Source organism: Labrus bergylta, chromosome 3, assembly GCF_963930695.1.
Source record: "Labrus bergylta chromosome 3, fLabBer1.1, whole genome shotgun sequence".
NCBI lineage: Eukaryota > Metazoa > Chordata > Actinopteri > Labriformes > Labridae > Labrus > Labrus bergylta.
In genome coordinates, this window is record NC_089197.1 from 26,155,920 (window position 1) to 26,177,425 (window position 21,506).

At 40.7% G+C, this 21,506-nt stretch overlaps 1 protein-coding gene across 3 annotated transcripts in view; it reads left to right on the plus strand.

The window, feature by feature from the left end:
* Positions 1-21,290, plus strand: part of myo5aa (myosin VAa) — a 52,225-nt gene extending 30,935 nt beyond the window's left edge. For 2 of the 3 annotated variants that reach the window (XM_065953036.1, XM_065953035.1), the window contains 26 exons: positions 543-698; positions 1,046-1,143; positions 1,294-1,380; positions 1,854-1,962; positions 2,129-2,340; positions 2,540-2,696; positions 2,818-3,057; positions 3,143-3,391; positions 4,270-4,363; positions 4,508-4,653; positions 4,892-5,005; positions 5,239-5,373; positions 5,500-5,556; positions 5,691-5,918; positions 8,155-8,255; positions 11,601-11,799; positions 12,923-12,988; positions 13,425-13,518; positions 13,635-13,784; positions 14,035-14,189; positions 14,523-14,612; positions 14,990-15,140; positions 15,221-15,503; positions 15,614-15,788; positions 15,905-15,985; positions 16,607-21,290. In XM_065953036.1, coding sequence (XP_065809108.1) covers positions 543-698; positions 1,046-1,143; positions 1,294-1,380; positions 1,854-1,962; positions 2,129-2,340; positions 2,540-2,696; positions 2,818-3,057; positions 3,143-3,391; positions 4,270-4,363; positions 4,508-4,653; positions 4,892-5,005; positions 5,239-5,373; positions 5,500-5,556; positions 5,691-5,918; positions 8,155-8,255; positions 11,601-11,799; positions 12,923-12,988; positions 13,425-13,518; positions 13,635-13,784; positions 14,035-14,189; positions 14,523-14,612; positions 14,990-15,140; positions 15,221-15,503; positions 15,614-15,788; positions 15,905-15,985; positions 16,607-16,759 — 3,780 coding nt within the window. In that variant the 3' untranslated portion in view covers positions 16,760-21,290. The remainder of the gene's footprint in view (positions 1-542; positions 699-1,045; positions 1,144-1,293; positions 1,381-1,853; positions 1,963-2,128; positions 2,341-2,539; positions 2,697-2,817; positions 3,058-3,142; positions 3,392-4,269; positions 4,364-4,507; positions 4,654-4,891; positions 5,006-5,238; positions 5,374-5,499; positions 5,557-5,690; positions 5,919-8,154; positions 8,256-11,600; positions 11,800-12,922; positions 12,989-13,424; positions 13,519-13,634; positions 13,785-14,034; positions 14,190-14,522; positions 14,613-14,989; positions 15,141-15,220; positions 15,504-15,613; positions 15,789-15,904; positions 15,986-16,606) is intronic. The other variant, XM_065953037.1, reaches the window with a different exon arrangement.
* Positions 21,291-21,506: the final 216 nt, after the last annotated feature.

Here is a 21,506-nt window from a genome sequence, read left to right on the forward strand (position 1 = left end):
CATGACTGATGTGTGTTTGCTTTACTAGAGGACATGCGTCATACATGACACTGTTTATATCATAACACACTGTGGCGAAACTAAGCCATGCAGGCATATATGTCCTCTACATATATGACAAATATAACCTTTCATCATTTTATTGGCTTTTATAACAATGCAACAACTCTGACTGTGGATAACAAACGCTAATCAACAAATCAAGAAACAAAAACTAACTACTTTAATGTCAGAAAAGTTAGGATTCATTCACTCACATTCTAACTGTGCCAACACGAGATTATTAGAATCATATGTTGAGTTTTATTCACTTGAAACTTTTTAAGGCTTTCAGTAAATGCTTAAATTAAGCCTGTCACGATGATGCTTACACATAAGGTAAGAGAAACCTGCAAGCAAGCAGTAAAAGAGAAGCTGTTAGAAACAACTTTTGAATTCATTAATCAGAGTCGAGTGCTCTGACTTTAACGTTTCAGTCAAACCATAATGCCTGCAGTCTTCAAATGTTCAGTTTGTAACTGTAAGTGGAATGCTGTTCCCAGTTCGACCTGCTGGTGGAGCTGTTCCAGGACGAGGAGAAAGCCACCAGTCCCACTGGTCAGGTCCCAGGCACCGGGGGCCGAACTCGCCTCAGCGTCAAACCTGACAAGGGCCGTGACAAGAGCAGCAAGGAGCACAAGAAGACCGTCGGCTGTCAGGTTGATGTCTCTCTCAGTTTCTGAGTTAATGACACTGATGCCCAATATGCTTAAACTCTCAGTGCAGATATTTATAGATTTAGAGTTGCAACAAACTCAGTTCATTTTATTTAATATCAAGCCATAAGAAAAAAATCTTATAAATGACTCAATGATCCACTCGACTGTTTAATAGTGATTACATTGACTTTGATGCTGAGCTAATATCAGAACTTGAAACATGCAGTCAGGTTCTATCACGGAAGAGTTTGATGGTTTTATTGATGGTGATGATGATGGTGATGATGGTGATGATGATGATGATGATGATGATGATGATGATGATGGTGGTGGTGTTCCTCTCTTAGTTCCGTAACTCTCTGCAAATGCTGATGGAGACTTTGAATGCCACCACTCCACACTACGTTCGCTGCATCAAACCAAACGACTTCAAGCTGGCCTTCACGTGAGTTTTCTTATTTTGTGGATGTGAAAAAACTAATTTGAGGCATGTTTGAAGTTATTAAATGTTCACCTGTAACATTGCTGCATTCTTGAAATGATGCGCTTCGCTCGGGTGTAATTCATGTTGTCTTTGGTTATTTGTCGTTGGCAGCTTTGATCCTAAACGTGCAGTGCAGCAGCTCAGAGCCTGTGGAGTCCTGGAGACCATCCGCATCTCTGCTGCAGGTTTCCCATCCAGGTACGCTTGAATCACTGTAACATTTCTACTTCTTATCATAAACCCTCATATGATTAGAATTTGTTGCGTGTCCTCAAAGAAAAATATAGTGTCAATCATTGAAATGTACCTGCAGCTGAGAGTCTGCTATATGAATATAATGTGTTAATAGGATATGATTTATCTATTCTGATGTTGTAGAATCAACTCTTATCTTCATTTCAGCTGTGTGATATTTACCCCTTCCTGCTTTAAAAAAATCCTGCTTTAAAAAAATAATAAATTATTATTATAATCTGTGTGATTTATGTAAATCCTTGACTTTTTGCTGACAGTTCAGCAATTAACCCCAGATAATTCTCATATATGTTTAGAGCTGGAAAAAAATGAATTTTCACAGAACGAGTCACATGATTTGACTCAACAACCTGTAGTAAGTAACATGGCACTTATCTGTGTGTGTGTGTGTGTGTGTGTGTGTGTGTGTGTCACAGATGGACATACCAGGAGTTCTTCAGCCGTTACAGGGTGCTGATGGTACAAAAGGATGTGTTGCCTGACAGAAAAATGACCTGCAGGAATGTTCTGGAGAAACTTGTGCAGGTCTGTCAGACTTTCTCTTTTTATCTGGTATAACATTAGAGAATGGCACTGAGATGGACCATAGGCTTGACTTTTCTTTGTATGAGTGCATTCAAATTAATGTATTTCTTAATTTTTCCCTCTTATCACTATGTTAACCCATATGTGCTCTCCTTGATTCCTTCAGGATCAGGATAAATATCAGTTTGGTAAGACCAAAATCTTCTTCAGGGCAGGCCAGGTTGCCTACTTGGAGAAGTTGCGGGCAGACAAACTACGTGTTGCCTGCATTCGCATCCAGAAAACCATCCGCTGCTGGCTGGCTCGTAAGAAGTATCTGCGCAAACGCAACGCTGCCATCACCATCCAAAGGTTCACCAGGGGATACCAGGCTCGTTGGTGAGTCAGCTGACCTGAACACATGCATCCATCCAGTCATTCAAACAGAACTATCACTTTCACAACATTAGATTCTGCTGCATAATAAGACAATGATGAGTAAAACTATGCTTTTACATTGTTATTCAAAGAAATACAGTAAATAACTTTAAACTTACAAATACTTGTGAGTTAAGTTGTTGATCTCTGCTCTTTTCAGCCTGGCCAAGTTTATGCGTCGCACTCAGGCAGCCACCATCATCCAGAAGTATCGCAGGATGTATGTGGAGAAGAAGCGCTACAGGCAGAAGCAGGCTGCTGCTCTGGTCATGCAGACAATTCTCAGAGCTTACATGGCCCGACAGAAGTACCAAGGGGTAAGGCACACATCTCAAAACAAAGCATTTTTAGCAAAATCTGAAATCTTGTTGGGTTTTTTAACATGTTCTTTAATCTCCCTCTGCCTTTCTTTGACTTTGTGTCTGTCTCCGTCTGTAGCTGCTGCGGGAGCACAAGGCAGTGATCATTCAGAGGCACGTTCGTGGCTGGTTGGCTCGCTGCTGGTACAAGCGCTGCCTCGTCTCCATCCTCGTCCTGCAGTGCAGCGTCCGCAGGATGAGGGCCAGACGCGAGCTGAAGAAGCTGAAGATCGAGGCTCGCTCAGTGGAGCACTTCAAGAAGCTCAACAAAGGCATGGAGAACAAGATCATGCAGCTGCAGAGAAGAATCGACGAGCAGGTGAGCTCTGCTTCCCTTCCCTTCGGTTCATTATTGTCCTTTTGATTTTTGACTTTCCTGTGAATGATTCGTCTTCGTCTTCCAGACCAAGGACAACAAGTCCATCAACGAAAGGCTTGCTGGTTTGGAGAGTTCCCACACGGCAGAGAGCGAGCGTCTGCGCGGGGAGCTGAACCGGCTGCGTGGGGTGGAGGAAGAGGCCAAGAACAAAACCAACCAGGTCACCTCGCTGCTGGAGGAGCTGGAGAGGGTGAAGAAGGAGCTGAGCTCAACACAGCGGGAGAAGAAGACCATCGAGGACTGGGCCCAGACTTACAGGAGCGAAATGGAGAAAGTAAGACAGGATATCAATTTCTGTCCGCTTACCTGTAGTTGTCCTGATCCTCGCTGTGAGCATTGTTTGCATAATGGTGTTCTATGTCCCACTATTCATCTCTTGAAGTTCATTATATATCACTAAGATTGTAGATGTGTTCTTAGTTGTTTGTGGCGAATATTAACCTTTTTTGGAGAAAACCGTTTTAGAGCTTGACTTTCAGAAATCCCTTTTTTGTAGAAGCTCAATGAAAAACAAGTAGCTTGCCTGCCCCTTCTCCTCTGAACTTTTTTTTGTATTTTGAAGACAGTGGCTGTGGCCTACAGAAATAAACTGTATATATTTCATATTTAAACAAAAACAACTTTAAATATAAATATGCATATTTGCATTAGAAAGCAACATTTTCCCTGCAATTTAGGAGCAAAAGCGATCCAGGGGGAGATGTTCACGCAGTGAGATCAGTGGGCAGTGTTGCCCCGATGCAGGTGAGAGCAGGAGATAGAGTAGTGTGTTAGTGACAGTTAGTAACTGTGAGTGTTAACTCTAGTGTGTAACTTTCTACTCAAGTCTTCTGTTTTGTCTTATTTTGTATTTTAGTAGCCCAGCTTGTTTGTAGCGTTGACAAGTGTTTGTGTTGAGAGTTAAGAGTAACAATAACGTGTTAGATGATCTGTTACATTTAGATGTGAAGAATCCATCTAAGACATCATTTCACATTCAAGATGATAACCATCTTCACACAACATGAGATTTAACAAACTGTGTGTGTGTGTGTGTGTGTGTGTGTGTGTGTGTGTGTGTGTGTGTGTGTGTGTGTGTGTGTGTGTGTGTGTGTGTGTGTGTGTGTGTGTGTGTGTGTGTGTGTGTGTGTGTGTGTGTGTGTGTGTGTGTAGATGGTCTCGGAGCTGAAGGAACAGAATGGTTCTCTGAAGAAGGAGAAGGACGACTTGAACAGGTTGATTCAGGAACAGAGTCAGCAGATGACAGGTATACAAACATTCATAATAAATGATACTGACTTCTTTCAACTCACCCATTAAGAAATACAGAATCATTCATTCGTCTTCTGCACGCATACATTATTTTTGGTCCTATTTTCAACTCTTTTCTCTGTATTCACTGCCTCATCAGAGAAAATGGCCCGTGCAATAGCAGAGGAGACTCAGCAGCTGGACACGGATCTGAACGAGGAGCGCTCTCGCTACCAGAATCTCCTGACAGAACACCTTCGCCTCGAGGAGAAATACGACGACCTAAAGGAAGCGATGGTCTCCTCGGTGAGGAACACACAAACCCTGTCTATACTTGTGCTTGTGCTTATTTATGAGCATAAATTACAGTCCACCTTTACAGTTGTGAAATCCTTTTGATAAAGTATTTCTAAACATATCATTTGCTTAAAGCAAAAGCAGGAGACAAAAGAGTCTCAACATTCAACACGTATTTGCAGATACAACAACACATCATGAGTCTATTGTTTTAAAGTTAGGAGGCTGATTTTTTTCTCCCCTGCAGAACGTTTCAAAGCCTGGCCACAGGAGGACAGATTCCACCCACAGCAGCAACGAATCAGAGTACACCTACAACTCAGAGTACGCCGAATTGGAAGAAGGTTCCCGTGCCAGAGAAGTAAGAATGAACACATTTATGAAGAAAAATGCAAATAAATGGTTTCTACAGTTACACAATAATGACTTGTACTGTAAGTCTGAATTGATAACATTTATCGCCTTTTATTTGCTGACTTGTATTTAGAGGCTTTAGATTGATACTTTAATCCTTGACAAGAAATGACACTGTCAGAGCAGCTACAGTCATGGCCAAGACACCAGTCTCAGTCTTCACTTTTCTTTGACATGCAGGATGTGACTCGAGGAATCGACACTTCACTGACACTCAAGCTGCAGAAACGTCTCACAGAACTAGAGCAAGAAAAGCAATCGCTGCGCAATGAACTGGAAAACAAAGAGGATCAGTTCCAGCGGGCTAGAGCCAGGGTAATAGGCTCTGAAATATCTCTCTATTTTAACACATTTTTCAACATGTCCTGTCAGAAGCATCATTACAGACTCTGGCCCTGTCCAACACACCTCCTCATTACCATTGTCTTTTCCTTGTATTAGGATGATGCAGAGTTCAAAAAGGCTCGTGGTGCAGAGCTGGAGTACGAGTCTCTGAAGGTAAGCAGTCAGAAGAGAGCAAAAATAATAATGTATGACAAAGGTGCTTTTTGCCTACGTTTATTACAAATACATGTCATTGGTTTGGAGAGCTTTGGTAATCAACCCCTGCTGCTGAATGCTTTCACTTCCAGCGTCAGGAGCTCGAGTCTGAGAACAAGAAGCTGAAACATAACCTTGCTGAGATGAGACAAAGCCTGCTAGGTGACAAAGCTGCTGGCGCTGGGGCTCCGGGCTCACCTGCCTACAAGGTGCTTTTAGAGCAGCTCAACTCCTCCTGTGAAGAACTGGACGTCCGCAAGGAAGAGGTGCTGATCCTACGCTCCCAGCTGGTCAGCCAGAAGGAAGCCATGCACCACAAGGTAAAGAAATCTTTTTCTGTGTCATGTTTTCTCCGTGTTCAAAGAGAGAATGTACATACACTGTGTTGTGGCTTCTAATCATCAACATTTGTGAAATATCTCAGCACAATGTTCACCTGGTGCTGTTGTTTTTTTCTAAAAACAAGTTAGATTTCAGAGGATGTTAGACTCCTGCTTGAACCCATCCTTTTTACGTTGTGTGTTCTGTTTTCACACATGCCTGCTTCTCTGTTTGTCCATGTGTTCACACAAAATCCTCCAAAAGTGACAAAGAAATACAGATTTCCTCCTCCTGAGGATCTCTTTCATCGCATTTTTCCAGTGATTCTGATCTTAGATCTTCATAATTATTGAATATATAAATTTAATGAATAAATATCAAGCTAATCTCAAACTTGGAGGCTGTTCTGATAAGTCTAAAAGACAATTGACAAAGTAAAAATTATCCATTTAGTTTTTGACTTTTTCGAAAGGTCATGAAGAATCACGTGTGTTTACACTTGTTTGTTGCGAATGTTTTCACTTTACCTTCACTGTGTCTAATTCTGCTGTCTCCACTGTCTCTCCTCCATCCATGCTTACCACAGGATGAGAAGGTACAGTTAAAATAACGCATCCTGCATGAGTTTGTCTCACTCACTCACTTGTTCTGTCTAGTATGTAAAACCTCCCCTCACCAAAAGTTTGCTGATTACTGCCAGCAATTATATATCCACATCTAATGCAGTTAGTGACACATTTTGTTAACACAGATTTGGCGCTCTCATGATTTGCATGATTGTCTTGTACACAACTTTTTTTATGAGTGCATGTCAGGGACTGTTGGCTAGTTAACAAAGACAACATGTTGGTCTCTACCTCATGATTGTTGTGGTAATATTAAAATTTAACAGATCACAAAAAATGATTGTTAGTTTGACATGTTTACTTATGTGAAAACTCATACCTATTGATATGAAATGAAAAAAGATTTAAAAAGAAAAATAATTTATATTTGAATGGAACCACTTTACAGCAGCACTACTGCAGCTGTCCACTAGATGGCCCTCTGAGGCCCTCCTGAGGTCTCAATATTTCTGTTTCTACGTTTGAATGATACAAAGGATTTCCTGCTCTCTGGGAAATATCGGAAAATTTTAACTCAGTTTAAGAAGGTAAATAAAGTGAGTAGGTTGAGGGAAAGTAGATAATTACATACTAGAAAATCCCTGAGTGGAATTTCCCTCTATGCTACGGTAAACAACAACTAGAACGGGAGTCACAACAGGAGAAATGATGATCAAAAATAGAACCTAAAGCTCTAAAGCCCAGGAAAGACAAAACACTGATACAACTAAAGATCAGTTTTTTTCAAATGAGGGTTTACATACAGACTGTCCTCTCAAAGCGATGTGTGATTATCTCATCTTTGTTGTGCTGATTGATGTGTGTGTGAACTCACCTTGTGTCTGTAACATTTTAGACCTATACAATGGTTTTACACTCACTAAAAAGACTAAACCCATTTTCAATTTTGCATTTAAAGACACGTACAAAGTTCTATATATAACATTCAGTTTAAAACATATCACTTCAAGCTGTATTACAAGGCTGCTTGAATATTGTTGGCACAGCTTAACCTTGTTTGTACTCAGACAGTTTATCAGACAGACTACACAGACCTGGTGCAGTGGCTTGTGTCTGCACTCGAGTAAACCAAGATCATTTATTTTGCTGTTTACTTCTGATCTATATAAACTGTGTGACAGTATTTCTGCTGTGTTCTGCTGTAGCCACCCAGAAAAACACATTTCCTTTACTATTTCCTGCTAAATGAGCCCGTTCTTGATATCAAACCATCAAATAAAGCCTGCTCAAACATTTTGATCATGAGTAAACCTCCTGGGTTTACTTATCAGCTGATACTCAGCGCTGTCAGCCTCGACAGAAAGCACCTCTTGTCTCTTGAAAGCTGGAAGAAAAGGCCGCCGCTGTGGAGTGGCATTCTCCAAAAATAGACGACTGTCACAGAGACTTCATTTGATGGCCTGTAGGCTCCGACTGTTTGATGATTGTCAGAGTTAAAGGACAGCTGTAACCAGAAGCTACACTGATGCTGACAGGGAGTTGAACAACACCCCCCTGAGAATTCACATTCATGACTGACTGATATTGTTCATGATGAAGCATCACAAGCAGCCATGTCTGCCTCTAAATGTGGTCCTCATGCACTCCTTTCTTTGTTTACTTCTTTTAGGAAACCATGACTGAGCCATCCATCTATGCTGAGGACGTGTCCAAACTAAAGGATGCTGATGAACTCAAGCAGGCCTGCATCGGCCTCAAAGACACCAACAGGTACTTTGTCACAGCCAGGACTCCTCCCAGTCTACAGGTTCTCACTTTCATCAGTGTAACATTCACTCCAATCGACGGCTCTGTCATCCTTCTTAGTCCCACTATTGCTTCTTACGGAGCTCTTGTTGCATCATTATTATAACTATGATGTAAGTGTAAGAACTGTGTGTGTGTTTGTATGAACGCTGTCTTGTCCTGTGCAGATCTCCTCGGTTCATGCGTAAGCCATTGGAAGTCAGTGACCTCCTGAGTAGGCTGAGGTAACCAATGAGACGTGGCCTATGCATCATGGCGCAGAGCATGCATGGCCACGCTGACTCTACGCTGAAAATGTTCAGAAAAACTGATTTTACTGAAGATTAAACAGCTGATTCTTCTGATAAATCTCTGGTAGCTTTGCGTAGCGATTTTATTTGCCCTAACAGCATGTTGGATAATGTAGTGACAGTGTAGGACTTACTAATGCTCTACCACACTGTGTTTACCAGTATAAAAGGTCAAGGAATGCGTGTTTGGCATAGGAGTCAAGTTATAGCATACATAGGCCTGCATGAGATTAAATAGCTCAGCATGAACTAAAGCAGAATCTCTTAAACTGACTCAAAATAGTTTCCCCTAAAAACAAAGATAGAAGGATGTTTTCTTTAGCTTCAGCAGCTCAGTACAGGTCTGTTCTTGAAGATGCTGCAGAACTTCACACGGCAGTATTTACACAATGTACGGCATGAGAGCATGGGCATTTCTTAGCCAATGTGGTACCTGCGTCATTCTAGCTGTAGTTTAGCCTTTATTAACATGTTGGTGTACAACATTACAACTTCACACACTGACTTTCAGCAGTGACGGTGTGATGCTGGTTGTTGGAGGTCTCAGCTGTATGGAATGAGTTTGGCATAAAACCTGCATGAAGCCCACTTTGTTTGTTTTTGTTTTTTGTTTTGTTTGGGTGTTTGTGCATCACTGCACCTTTACCTCCGTCTGTCCCATGTCGCATCCTTTGTTTATCTTGTGATACACTGAAATTAGAGATACAGTCAATAATATTAACCACACAAAACATAGACATTGGAGGACTGTACTGTTTAGATCAGCAGTTCAATGACACATACAAACGCATATCAATTGATGTGATCAATTAGGTAAAGAATAACAGATAGATTTACATCACATTCATTATTCCCTGTGGCATATAAAATGTTCATAGTTAAGTCAGCGGAGAATAATATCCAAAAGCCACAAAAAGGCCATTTCCTGGTGTTTAATACACCTCAGAGTAGATATGTTGCTTCAAATGAACAAGAGTTTATGGATACAGCACATTAACACATACATACAGCTATTTATATAAAACAGATACAACAGATTGTTTTGTCCACCCCTTCTTTTTCTTTTTGTCATCCTGTTGTTTATGTTTCTTTGTGTTGTGTGTCGGTCAGATCTGCTGCTCCAGACTTCCATAAGCTGAATGAGGACGGAGAGCTGTGGCTGGTTAATCAGGGCTTAAAGGAAACCATCAGGTGTCAAAGTTGTGTTTTAAACACAAGCATGAATATTTGCCTCTTTACAGGAAGAGGCTTTCTGTTTTTCTTTATTCACATATCTTCTCTCAGTTATTTGAGTTGGCATGTGTGGGAGCATATAGCTTCTTCCTCGATAGTCTTTGAGAAGAATCACAGGTTCTTATAGATGAAGGAGCTGGTTTTGTTGCCAAATTCTAAACAAAACCATACACATTTAAAAACAAGGGCTGATACTGCTGTTATTTTCAACTAAAATGTGTTTTATGAAAATAGTTAGTTTTTCCCTTTTACAAATTCAGATGAGCTTTATTGACATGCCAGATATTCAAATTGAAATTCATATTCAATTCAATAATAATAATACATTAGTTTTATATAACACTTTTCTAAGTTCTCAAAGACGCTTTGACAAAAACATCAACCGAAAAAACAAAACAAAACATAAAAGACAAGGACAGTACAACAAAGAAGAAATGTAAGGGGGGAAGGAGGGAGTTAGTGGTTGTAGGCAGTGATGAAGAGGTGAGTTTTTAGGGATTTCTTTAAGGAGGTGAGTGTGGGGGTGTCTCTGATGTTTTTTTAGGAGTGAGTTCCAGAGGGTGTGAGCAGCAATTCATATTGCTACAGCCATGTAGAAAAAACACTTTTACAGATTAATAACACAAAATGTATAGTAATGTTTAAATATCAACTATCAAATCAAAAGTAATGAGGTATTAAATAACTATATAGCAGCTATAATACTGCTGCAGTGTACATGTAATAACTTAGTCACAAAGTACAGTACCTACACTAGAAAAGACTACAATAGGTTGTTTTCTTACAGATGTTGCATATTATAAAATGATTCATTGAATGATCTCATTTTATGTCTGAGATGGCATCCCATCCCCTAACTCACCTCGGTATAATCATTTTTAATGTCCAACCTCTTCTTGTAACTAATTTTTCACTGCAGAGCTTCTTCAAATATTTACAGTGTGTTATACTTTCAATCCATGAAGAATTCCATTTTTAATGCTAAAGGGATTTGATTTGACAAATGATTTGTTTGTTTCATTACTAACAGCTCACCTAATGATGTAGAAGTGATCCAAACATTAGGAGAAAAGTTGTCTGTAGAATGAACCTTATCAAACGTACACTTTGAATGCTCCATCATTTTATAATGTGTTAACGCTAAACCTTACTGATTTCTCTCAGAACTCATGGAGACTTCTAAACTAAACTTCTCCAGAGTTTAGACAACTTTTACATGTTCTTACTGTGATGTTCATGTGAATTAATGGAAGTCTCACTCGATGTTTGTTGAGTATGTGCCACATGATTGTATTTAAACAACCTCCCCCCGAAACAATGAAATGAGCCTCAGTCAGCTTCATCTGCTCCATTAGTGAGCCTGACGTCGGACCTCAGCGTTGTCTTGGTTAGAGTTTATTTGACAGTAAAGCGTAATGACTGAGTGTAGAGAGAGGCCGGCTCTGGGCTGCTGGTTATGTCTGCACGGCTGCTGTCCTGAATCACCATATTGTGGTGAAAACCTCAACTGTCGACTTTCTCTGGCGCACTGGTTTATGGCCTTTCCCTCACACTGTAATGCTGACTTTGTTTATTTTACTTTTTTCTTTTCTGCTCTTCATTTTAAATATCCCAACCTCTTCCTACTCATCTACCTCCCTTCATCTTCTTCCTCTCCTCCCTCATCCTCTTGCCCACCACATACTTACATACTTAATTTTCCCTTATGCCCCCTATCTTTTATTTTCATCTTTGCATGCTCCTCGTTGCCTTTCCCTTCCCCCCTGGTCTCATCTCTCACTCCCAGGTTACTGGAGCACCAACTGCAGACTCAGCGCAGAAGTTACGATAGCGAGGTGGAGACTCTGCGCGGGGAGCTGCAGAACGTCAAAGAGGAGAACAACCGTCAGCAGCAGCTCTTGGCCCAAAACCTTCAGCTGCCTCCAGAAGCCCGAATTGAAGCCAGTCTGCAACACGAGATCACACGTCTTACCAACGAGAACCTGGTACGTGACACTCCACACACTCAGACACACACAGGAAGAATAAGGGAAGTGGTTTCCCTTTCGGTCTCAACACCCTCAAAACATCGAGAGCACACAGACAACATTGATAACATTACAACACTATGGAGGCTAAAGAAATGTAATATCACAACAGTTACAGTTGAAATGATTTTTTTCTGAAATGGAAATATTCAAACTTTTAATTTGATCTAACATCAACATTTTAAGTATCTCTTAAATTTTCCACATGTTCGATCTATGTGATGCAGGCGGCCAAGATGAAGTTCAACAATGACACATGTCAGTCTTGTTCTTGCTCTCTAAACAGCATCACTCAAATGGAAAGAAGATTTTTGTTGTACCTTTATTCCTATGAGATTATAATGTCTACATCTTACTGTCAAGTGATTAAACATCATGTGTCTTTTTTGTAGAGAATGGTACATATTGTTAAACATAAATGAAGCTTCAGCAGAGCAGATGATTTGCTTAGTTCACAAAAAGACTGAAAGCAGAGCGAAACTGTTACAAAATCCATTGTCATCAGTTCTCAAGCAAGTTTGTGCATACAGTGTAGATGCAGAGACAGAGTGTCATCACTTTTGGTTTCCCCTTAAGTAGAGTAAAATAACATTCAACAACCAACAAACCAACTCTGATGGGAATTAACCAGTAACTCACCTACATTTCATTGTCAACCTCAACCAGTGACCTGAAAACTAGATCATCATTTTCCTAACAGCATGGAGGCCATAGGGCTCATTTCACTTTGCAGACCTGGCAGGAAACATGTTTGTCAGAGTCCTTTTATAAAGGGCCAACATTGGAAAACATACATAATACATATTGTGGATTTAATTTTTAGGAAGTGCCGTGTTGTTCTGCTTTACATCCAGATAGTGAAGTTTCTTTCCAAGAATAAATCCTTCAAAGCAGAGGAATTAATAAGTGATGGATTCACACATAGATGAAGTTTGGATTCTGTCACTGAAGCCGTTTGAGTTGTTGGTTTCATTGTCACTAAAGCCACACATTGCAGAGAGTAAAGCAGCCACTATAGTGCTGGCACACACACACATACATACATATACACAATGATGGTGTGGATGGTGTCACCTGACAGGAACTGCTGGCTGAAGACCCTACAGCATCCCGAGAGGCTCGAGTCATCATTTTACGACGGATGGTTGTATGTAGAGATGCAGTGTGTGTGTGTGTGTGTGTGTGTGTGTGTGTGTGTCAGCATGGGAATGAACTAACTGAGACTGTGTGTGTGGTGAATGAAATGGCGCTTAACAGCTGAATAGCTCTAACTCTCCACAGCAGTAACTCACCGCGGAGCAGCTTGGCACCTCTTTGTTTCTGTAACAGCCAACCAGTCTTTGCTCTCTTCTTCTTCTTCCTCTGAAAAAATCAGGCAGCGCAGCTCTCATGTTGATTGAACCCCTCCTGTTGGCTTGTTGTTTCCAAGGCTTACATTTTCAAAGTGGACTTTTCAAATACTGTTTTCCACTGTCACTGACAGCTTGAAGCAGCCTGAGAAGTCAGAGGCTTACATTTGTCCTCACTATACTCCTTTTTTCACCTTTATATCCATCCCTCTCCATCACTTCCTCCCTTTCCAGGATCTGATGGAGCAGCTGGAGAAACAGGACCGAACCATTCGCAAGCTGAAGAAACAGCTGAAGGTTTACTCCAAGAGGATTGGAGAGATGGGAGGTACGGGAGAAAGCAACATTCAGCAAAGGCTTGAGAATCTGTGCAAATATTGTAGGTAATTAAATGCTGCATGACATTTTTTTTATCCTCACATTCATGTCATGTCTGTCTCCCAGCTGGTCAGACCGAGGGCCAGACATCTCCGGGACAGATGGTGGATGAGCCGATCCATCCTGTCAACATCCCCCGCAGAGAGAAAGATTTCCAGGGGATGTTGGAGTACAAGAAGGAGGATGAGCTCAAACTGGTCAAGAACCTCATCCTTGGTAAGAACTTGATATAAAGACTAACTAGAAATACTCAAAATCAACTATCTATAACCTTAACAGAGAGGGATTGAAGCCCTTTTTTTAAAATAATATGCAGTTTGACAAATCACAAAGCTTGAAACCTTTCTAATTTCAAAGATGTCCTTACAGGACCTCAATACCTGATGCCCATTTCTCAATTTAGAGTATAAACAGACATCTTCTCGTCGGTTCATTCCTGAACTCTTTCCTCTTCCTCCCCCAACAGAGTTAAAACCTCGTGGTGTAGCTGTGAATCTGATCCCAGGTCTGCCAGCCTACATCCTCTTCATGTGTCTGAGACATGCAGATTATGTCAACGACGACCAGAAGGTCCGCACTCTGCTCACATCAACCATCAACAGTATTAAGAAGATCCTAAAGGTTTGTATAATGTGTGTGTAATAATGACGATCATCCTAAACAGGCAGGATGTCTATAGCACATTGTTAATAAAAGTCAGTGTTATGCGCTTAAAGGGCTATTTCACTAAAGTAACAAAATACTCAGTTGTTAAATAAAACTATAACTTTCTGCAATCAGCAGATTACGATGGATAAGATACACTTTATATTTCCCTTGGGGAAGTTTGTCTTGGCTTACGACTGTTGGCTGCAAACATTCAGCTCAATTAGCAAGATGTTTGAATTTAAGAGGGTCTAATGTGACTTTGTGTATATGACTACTTCATACTTTGTTTTTTCCTCTTTCCGTCAGAAACGAGGAGATGACTTTGAGACGGTCTCCTTCTGGCTGGCAAACACCTGTCGCTTCTTACACTGTCTGAAACAATACAGCGGAGACGAGGTGAGCGTCAAACACTGACACACAAACATTGAAACTGTCTGAAATATGTGCACAAATATGGATCTTTTTTTCTCTTTTTTTTTATTGCATGTGGTTACTACAAGTAAATCACTGATTTTGCACATTTAACTATTAAAAAGAGCTTCCTGTACATCATCTGACTTAACTGTGGAATAAAAAAGTGGGGTTTGTTAAATGAATACACTCTTGTTTTGATTGCTTATTGTTTTTTTAGAAATCAGAAAACAATGTTTCATCATATCAGATTGAAACGAAATGATGACTGAATTACTTTTTTGGAAAGTAGGAAAGTCAAAATATTTCTAGCTTTCATGCTCAAAATGTCAGATTTCAATATGTTTTTATTTGTGTCTCAGGCGTTCATGAAGCACAACACACAGCGGCAGAGTGAACACTGTCTGTCAAACTTCGACCTGGCAGAGTACAGACAGGTGATCAGTGACCTCGCCATCCAGATCTACCAGCAGCTGATCAAATGCATGGAGAACATCCTGCAGCCCATGATAGGTATGTGCTTGTACAAGGTATTTGCTTATCTGCTTGATATGAACGCTGATTTAATATGTGTGTGTGTGTGTTCCCTGCAGTCTCTGGCATGCTGGAACATGAGACCATCCAGGGCGTGTCAGGGGTGAAGCCCACAGGACTACGTAAGAGGACATCTAGCATCGCAGACGAGGGCACCTACACCCTGGACTCCATCTTGCGGCAGCTCAGCACCTTCCACTCCACCATGTGCCAGCATGGCACCGACCCTGAACTCATCAAGCAGGTGGTGAAGCAGCAGTTCTACATCATCGGAGCTGTCACCCTCAACAACCTGCTGCTGCGCAAGGACATGTGCTCCTGGAGCAAAGGCATGCAGATCAGGTAGGAGACGTTGCTGCTCAGGGAAGACCTACATAGTGTGCTGGGTGTATTTTTCTCTCAGTTTTTTGTTTTGTTTTGCTATGACCACTGAACTCATCTGATGTGTACAGGTACAATGTGAGCCAGCTGGAAGAGTGGCTCAGAGACAAAGGTCTGATGGTGTGTGGAGCTAAGGAGACCCTGGAGCCTCTGATTCAGGCTGCTCAGCTGCTGCAGGTGAAGAAAAAGACTGACGAGGACGCTGAAGCAATCTGCTCCATGTGTCTGGCCCTCACCACCGCTCAGGTAAATAGTCCTTTCACTTTTTACACCATGTCCAAGAATTTAGAAATGCTTTTATAATCATCCATTCTCCATAGTAGTTTCCGTGTATTAACCTCGCTGTGTTTCGTCTCTCTTAGATTGTGAAGGTCCTGAACCTTTACACTCCAGTCAACGAGTTTGAGGAGAGAGTGTCAGTTGCGTTCATTCGAACAATACAGGTAACTCACTTCACAAGTAATAATGAGCGCTGTTTTCTTCATCCTAATATGCTTAAATTCAAGAAAAACAACTCCAACAATTATAGCAATTATTGAATGAAGTTATGCTAGTTTTAGTAGTGATTCACTTTTAACTCCCTTTAATTAATTAATTTGCATTTTATGGGCTTCTTCCTTTTTTTTTTAAATGTACTTTTCCAGCCACCAGGTCTCTGGTTTACGTTCCTTTAACATTTACTTTAGTTATAAATAAGTGCCCATTTCAGGTCAGTAAACTATTAGAATTTGAATAACTTTGAAAGCAGGTACAGTATGATGCTCACTGTGGTGAAGTATCCAACTCAAACAAGTGTAGTTATCCTATCCTTAAGTTCCAGTGTGTTTGAGAGATAACATTTCTGGATGAAATGTAACATATATCCTGAATTGATTTTCTGATTTTCAAACAGTAGCTTATCCCTGCAGAGTGAGTCATAACAAATGTGTGTTCTAGTATCAATGCAAAGCAATCCCATGTGCAAGAAAACTGGAAGTATAATTGATTCAGGCAATTCTTTCTGACTACATATTAACTCTGCCGACTCTTCTGCTCTCTCTCTCTCTCTTTCTTTTTCACCTCAGACTCGCTTGCGAGACCGTTGTGAGAGTCCCCAGTTGTTGATGGACACAAAGATGATTTATCCTGTCACTTTCCCGTTCAGCCCGTCCTCCCTCGCCCTGGAAACCATCCAGATCCCCGGCTCGCTAAACCTGGGGTTCCTCACCCGTGTGTAAACAAGGTCCCACAGGACGGCACAGTGTCCTGCAGTGATCTCGATGTTTTGGCTTCCGTTAGCTTTGAAAGTCAAATGACACTCCCACTGGCCAAAAATGACTTTTTTCCCCCCATACATCACAGCCCTCACAAAAGAAGTGAACAATTTTTAAAGCATCACAGATCAAACTAAAAATTAGAATTGGTACCAACACAGTGGCGCACACATGTCCAAAAAATAGCGTGCTCCTAATTCTTAACACTCTCTATCCTGTTCTCTTAAAATGTCCCTGGTCTGAACCTGGACTTTCACAAATACAACCTGCTTAATTAAACACACGTATCCCCAACACATGCTGAACTGTCAAGAAACATCTGTAAAATACTTCCATCCACTGAACATAGACATACACGCCTACACTCACTTTAACACACAGCAACACACACACACACACACACACACCCACAGTCTCTGATGAGATCAAACCTGGCTGTAAAACACCACCTACCATCCATCGCTTGTATAAACGCCTACTTGTTGTAGAAGCCACATGACCAGATCAAAGCCTCCATTACTCACACTGACACGGGGGTCTTTCTCAGTGGTCTCCACCCCTGCTCCCTTCTCTTTGTTTCAACTCGTCGTTCAGGTAGTTCTTCTCGTCATCGTCTTGTTCTCCAGTGAGAATGTACGCACACCACACAAATAGGAGGCCCGATCGGAGGCTTGTTAAGATATATAACTGAATCAGGAAGTGGTCTAGCTTGAGATGTTTGGGTCGCAGTGAGTCCCAGTACAAAACCAGCAGAGGGATACACGCTAAAGTTAGCTCTCTCCACCCCATTTTGATGTAACCTGGACCAGGCTTTGTTCTGTCTTTTTATCATTTTACTCTGAACACAGTCAAGCCAAGACAGAACTCATCGTCTGTACTATATTATTTATACATATATAAATATATATATATATAAATCTTCATAATATATATATTGTTTTTTATTTATTGCATCAACTTCCGTCCCCACCTTTTCCTTTTTAAGACTAGAAGATTCCTCTTTCAGAATAAAGGATGGGTCCATCATTTCCCGGGATGAGCAGCTGCATTAGAACCATTTTAGTTCAAATCCATTGTAGGCTTTTTATGTCAGTATCAGGTAAATATGATGTAGTTTATGTAGTTTATGGATTGCTGGCACAGATCATGATTTTTTGGTAGGTTTGACTTAACTTAGACATGCCGCTTTGTCATGTTTATCCTGCATGTCTGGCAAGTGAAGGTGAGATTTAGAAGATATGAGGTTCAAACTCTAGGAAGAGTTTAACCTGATTCACCCTGAACTGTTTACAGTTGTGAGCTGATCGTCACTGGAGACACTGGCACAAAGATATTTACTCACACGCACAACGTTACACTCTGCTTACTGCTGTAAAATCAGGGAGTGTTGCACTCCTAGCTCTGTTTCTCTACTCGTCTCCTCTGGTCACGGATCGAGTCAGAGCTTTGACATGTTTTGCTTTTATCGTTGTGGAATTATTTATTTCCGTATTGTCATTTTCTTGAGTATCAAAGTTTTGTAAAACTTAAAAGCCATGTATGACAGAGTAGACAGGATTCTCTGAAGTTGGTTTTGGAGGGTTTGCTTCAACCCTGTCAAGCTTAACCACAATGTTTAAAGCTTTTGCTACACATAAACACTAACTGCAGCTTTGAGGACTGAATCCTTCGTCTCTTCTCGTCTCCTCTCCTACATATCCACCCTATGCCTTTCTTTTTGTTTGCCAAGAATGCACAACATGGGCTGTTTTTTAACCACAACATCCGACTTTTGGCGCTTTCCTTAAATCAATTGCTGCTGAAGTTACAGGTTATTGAAAATGTAAGAAATGTCTGTCTTTTCTGTTTGGTGCTCAGATTGTTTTGGTTCAGATAGCCAAGCAAAATAGTTCCCTGCTTTTTAAAGCTGATGGTGATATTACATTACACCCAGCACTAAACCAAATCTAGCTTCAATTTTATTCAAAAACTGAACAGCATGCTCTACTGCTGCTGCACTCATCTAACCTGCACAAGCTTGGCTCAACCAGCAATATCAGTAACCAGAAATGAACCTGCATGATTTTAAACTTTTGGTTGTTGCTTTAAACAGAACAACCTCGATGTAGTTGGTGTTAGTTGGATCGAGTGTCAGGGAATCTGCCCATGTTGTAAAAAAGTCCTTTGTATTCAGTCTATCCTTGCTGCCTCCTGTTTAGCACTTTTGCTCATTTACTTCCTGTTGTGCCATTAGTACTAACCCTTAACCACATTTGCCTCTCACCCTCATGTGAACCTTATTTCGGTTGAATTACCTTATCCTCTCAAAGAAAATATTTCACGTTGCTGATACATGTGTGTTTTTGTTAAGGTGCTATCAATAAAGGAGATTATGACTGGTCCCAAGTAGAACTTTGTTAGTTCAGAAATGATTCAAAGAAACAGGAAGTGTAGCTCAAAACGTGTCTGCTTAACCACACTTAAAGGACATTAGGAAGACTACTCTCACTATGATAGGAGCAAGCCACAGAAGACAAACATATAGTAGGTGGAGTAAAGATAAGTTAGTATGTGAAGGTGTTTTGTGTTGCACTTGTATTTGAAAAAGGATTTGATATCCATTGATCTCGTTGGGACCACGTGTTATCAGTCTGCCTTTTGTTATATCATTTAGATTATTAGGTATGTTAGAGTGCGCTTTGTGTAAAGAGAACATATCTGCAGGTTGTAGAAAGTAAGACAATGACTGAAGGAATAACTTAACCTATGAATGTTTAAAACTGTTAATGAAGTGTTTTTAGCTGCACATCGTGGACAAAGCCTTATCTGAATGATTTGCTATCTGAATGACAGAATCAACAGTGTGACATTGCTTTGGTCTGTCGGTGTAGTATTTTCTTTTGTTTTCATTGTAAAATGAATATTAATGTCAAATGTGATCATTTCTCTTTTGATAAGGTGTGTTTTGTCCTACAGTTGGTGTCTCAGATGGGTGGCACTGTTTAGTTGTCAGTCAAACTGCACTTTCTAACAGGCACGTGCAGAGGGGGGGAGCTAAGGGGGCTTGAGCTTGTTCAGGCCTTTTTTTATTTATTATCACTTCTAATGAGGGCAGGTATGAAGTTTCATTGCCCCGATCAAGAAAAACAAAATAATAATGAGAGTAATTTGGCTATTGAGATATTTGCAAAAGCAAATTTCATATTCTGCTGGTAAGTCAGTGTTTCCTGCGGTGCTTTATAGTAAAGGCGACTGACTAACACGCACCCTCCGACTTCACTATCGTAGGGGAGCAGTGTGCAGTTTTTCCCACCTTAGGTGATCGAGCTCACCTAGATGTAGCAGGTCTGTATGCTCTGCAGGCGACCAGAGAGAGAAAGTGAGAGAGATGTCTCCTGTTAAGTCTTGTTGAATGCACTTGTCGCAGTGCAAGTTCAACGTCCGACAAACAAAACTTTAAATACCATTATTTTTTTTGTTCATTTTTGCTGATGTGATTCTGCTCTCGTTCTTGGTTTTTCTGCGTCTTAAGAACAATCCTGCTGACAGTGAAACTTTTTTTAAACAGGAGTTTTGTCGTGTTGCATGGAGCCTGTGTGCACGGATTTGCAATATGTGGGCATGGTTTCCTTATTTGTGCGCACAGATTTGTAAACTGTAGTCCACGAACAGTTTTGCAATCTGTGGCAATTAATGTGTGCAGCATAGCTCGCACTCTCTATCTCTCTCTCTCTCGTTCAGTTTGTGCGTGATTACATAAACAAAATAATGTCATACTAAGTTCTATATCAGCTATATGTAGGCTTCTTAGATATTCTGCAGGGCGATAATAGGGCCTGCTTGAAGACATCACTTATGAAGTCATATAGATGGATACGGACTGTAAAAGGAAATACTACACATTAAAGAGCCTTTGTTCCAATCACGTTTCTGATCAACTTTGGCCCGTTTAGCTTCTTCTAGCACATTCCCTGTCCTGTGAGAGCAGGACTGCAGGCCAGAGGTACAGAGACACTCTAATGAAGGCAGCATCAGACTGAATCTTTGTGGGCTGATGAGAGATCGTTCTAGTTTAAGAGGTCAAATAAACACAACATTCATTCATTGGTTTGTCTTATTGAGCAGCGCAGCAGCTTCTCTTGTACTCAGGCAGGAGAAAACGTCATCCCCTCACGCTGCATTTTCACATTATGGAGAGAGTTGGTTGTGTGATACGACGTCGACATTATAAATTACCATCATTCTTATCAGCACTAGCGTTGAATGTGCCATTTTAAAGAAGTGTGTTAACAAAAAACACTATATCATCACCACAGCTGTTACAGTGGTTTACTGGTGTGAACATGCTGAGGCCAGAACCAGATGTTTCCTCTCTGACCCATGTGTACATTTGACAAACTGGACTGTTTGTAGTTTCTGGTAGCTGTGCTTAGTGAATGTGTTCACCGTCAAGAAACTAAGAAACTTGGAATAAATTGTCAAATCTGTAAAAGTCAAATAAAAGAATTAAGCACTGTTGAGTTGTCTGTGGGAGATTTATTTCTGTTTTTTTATTATGTCATTCTTAAAGCCAGTCAAAAGATCCTCCAAAAATGTAAATTCTTAAAATAAATATATAAATGACACTATGACGAAGTCTTTGGCCATTTAACAAAGCAGAACTTAAGTATTGATTTGTTTCAGAGAGACTCTGTTTAGATTTTTTTCTTCCTGTAATGTGAGAGTTTCATTC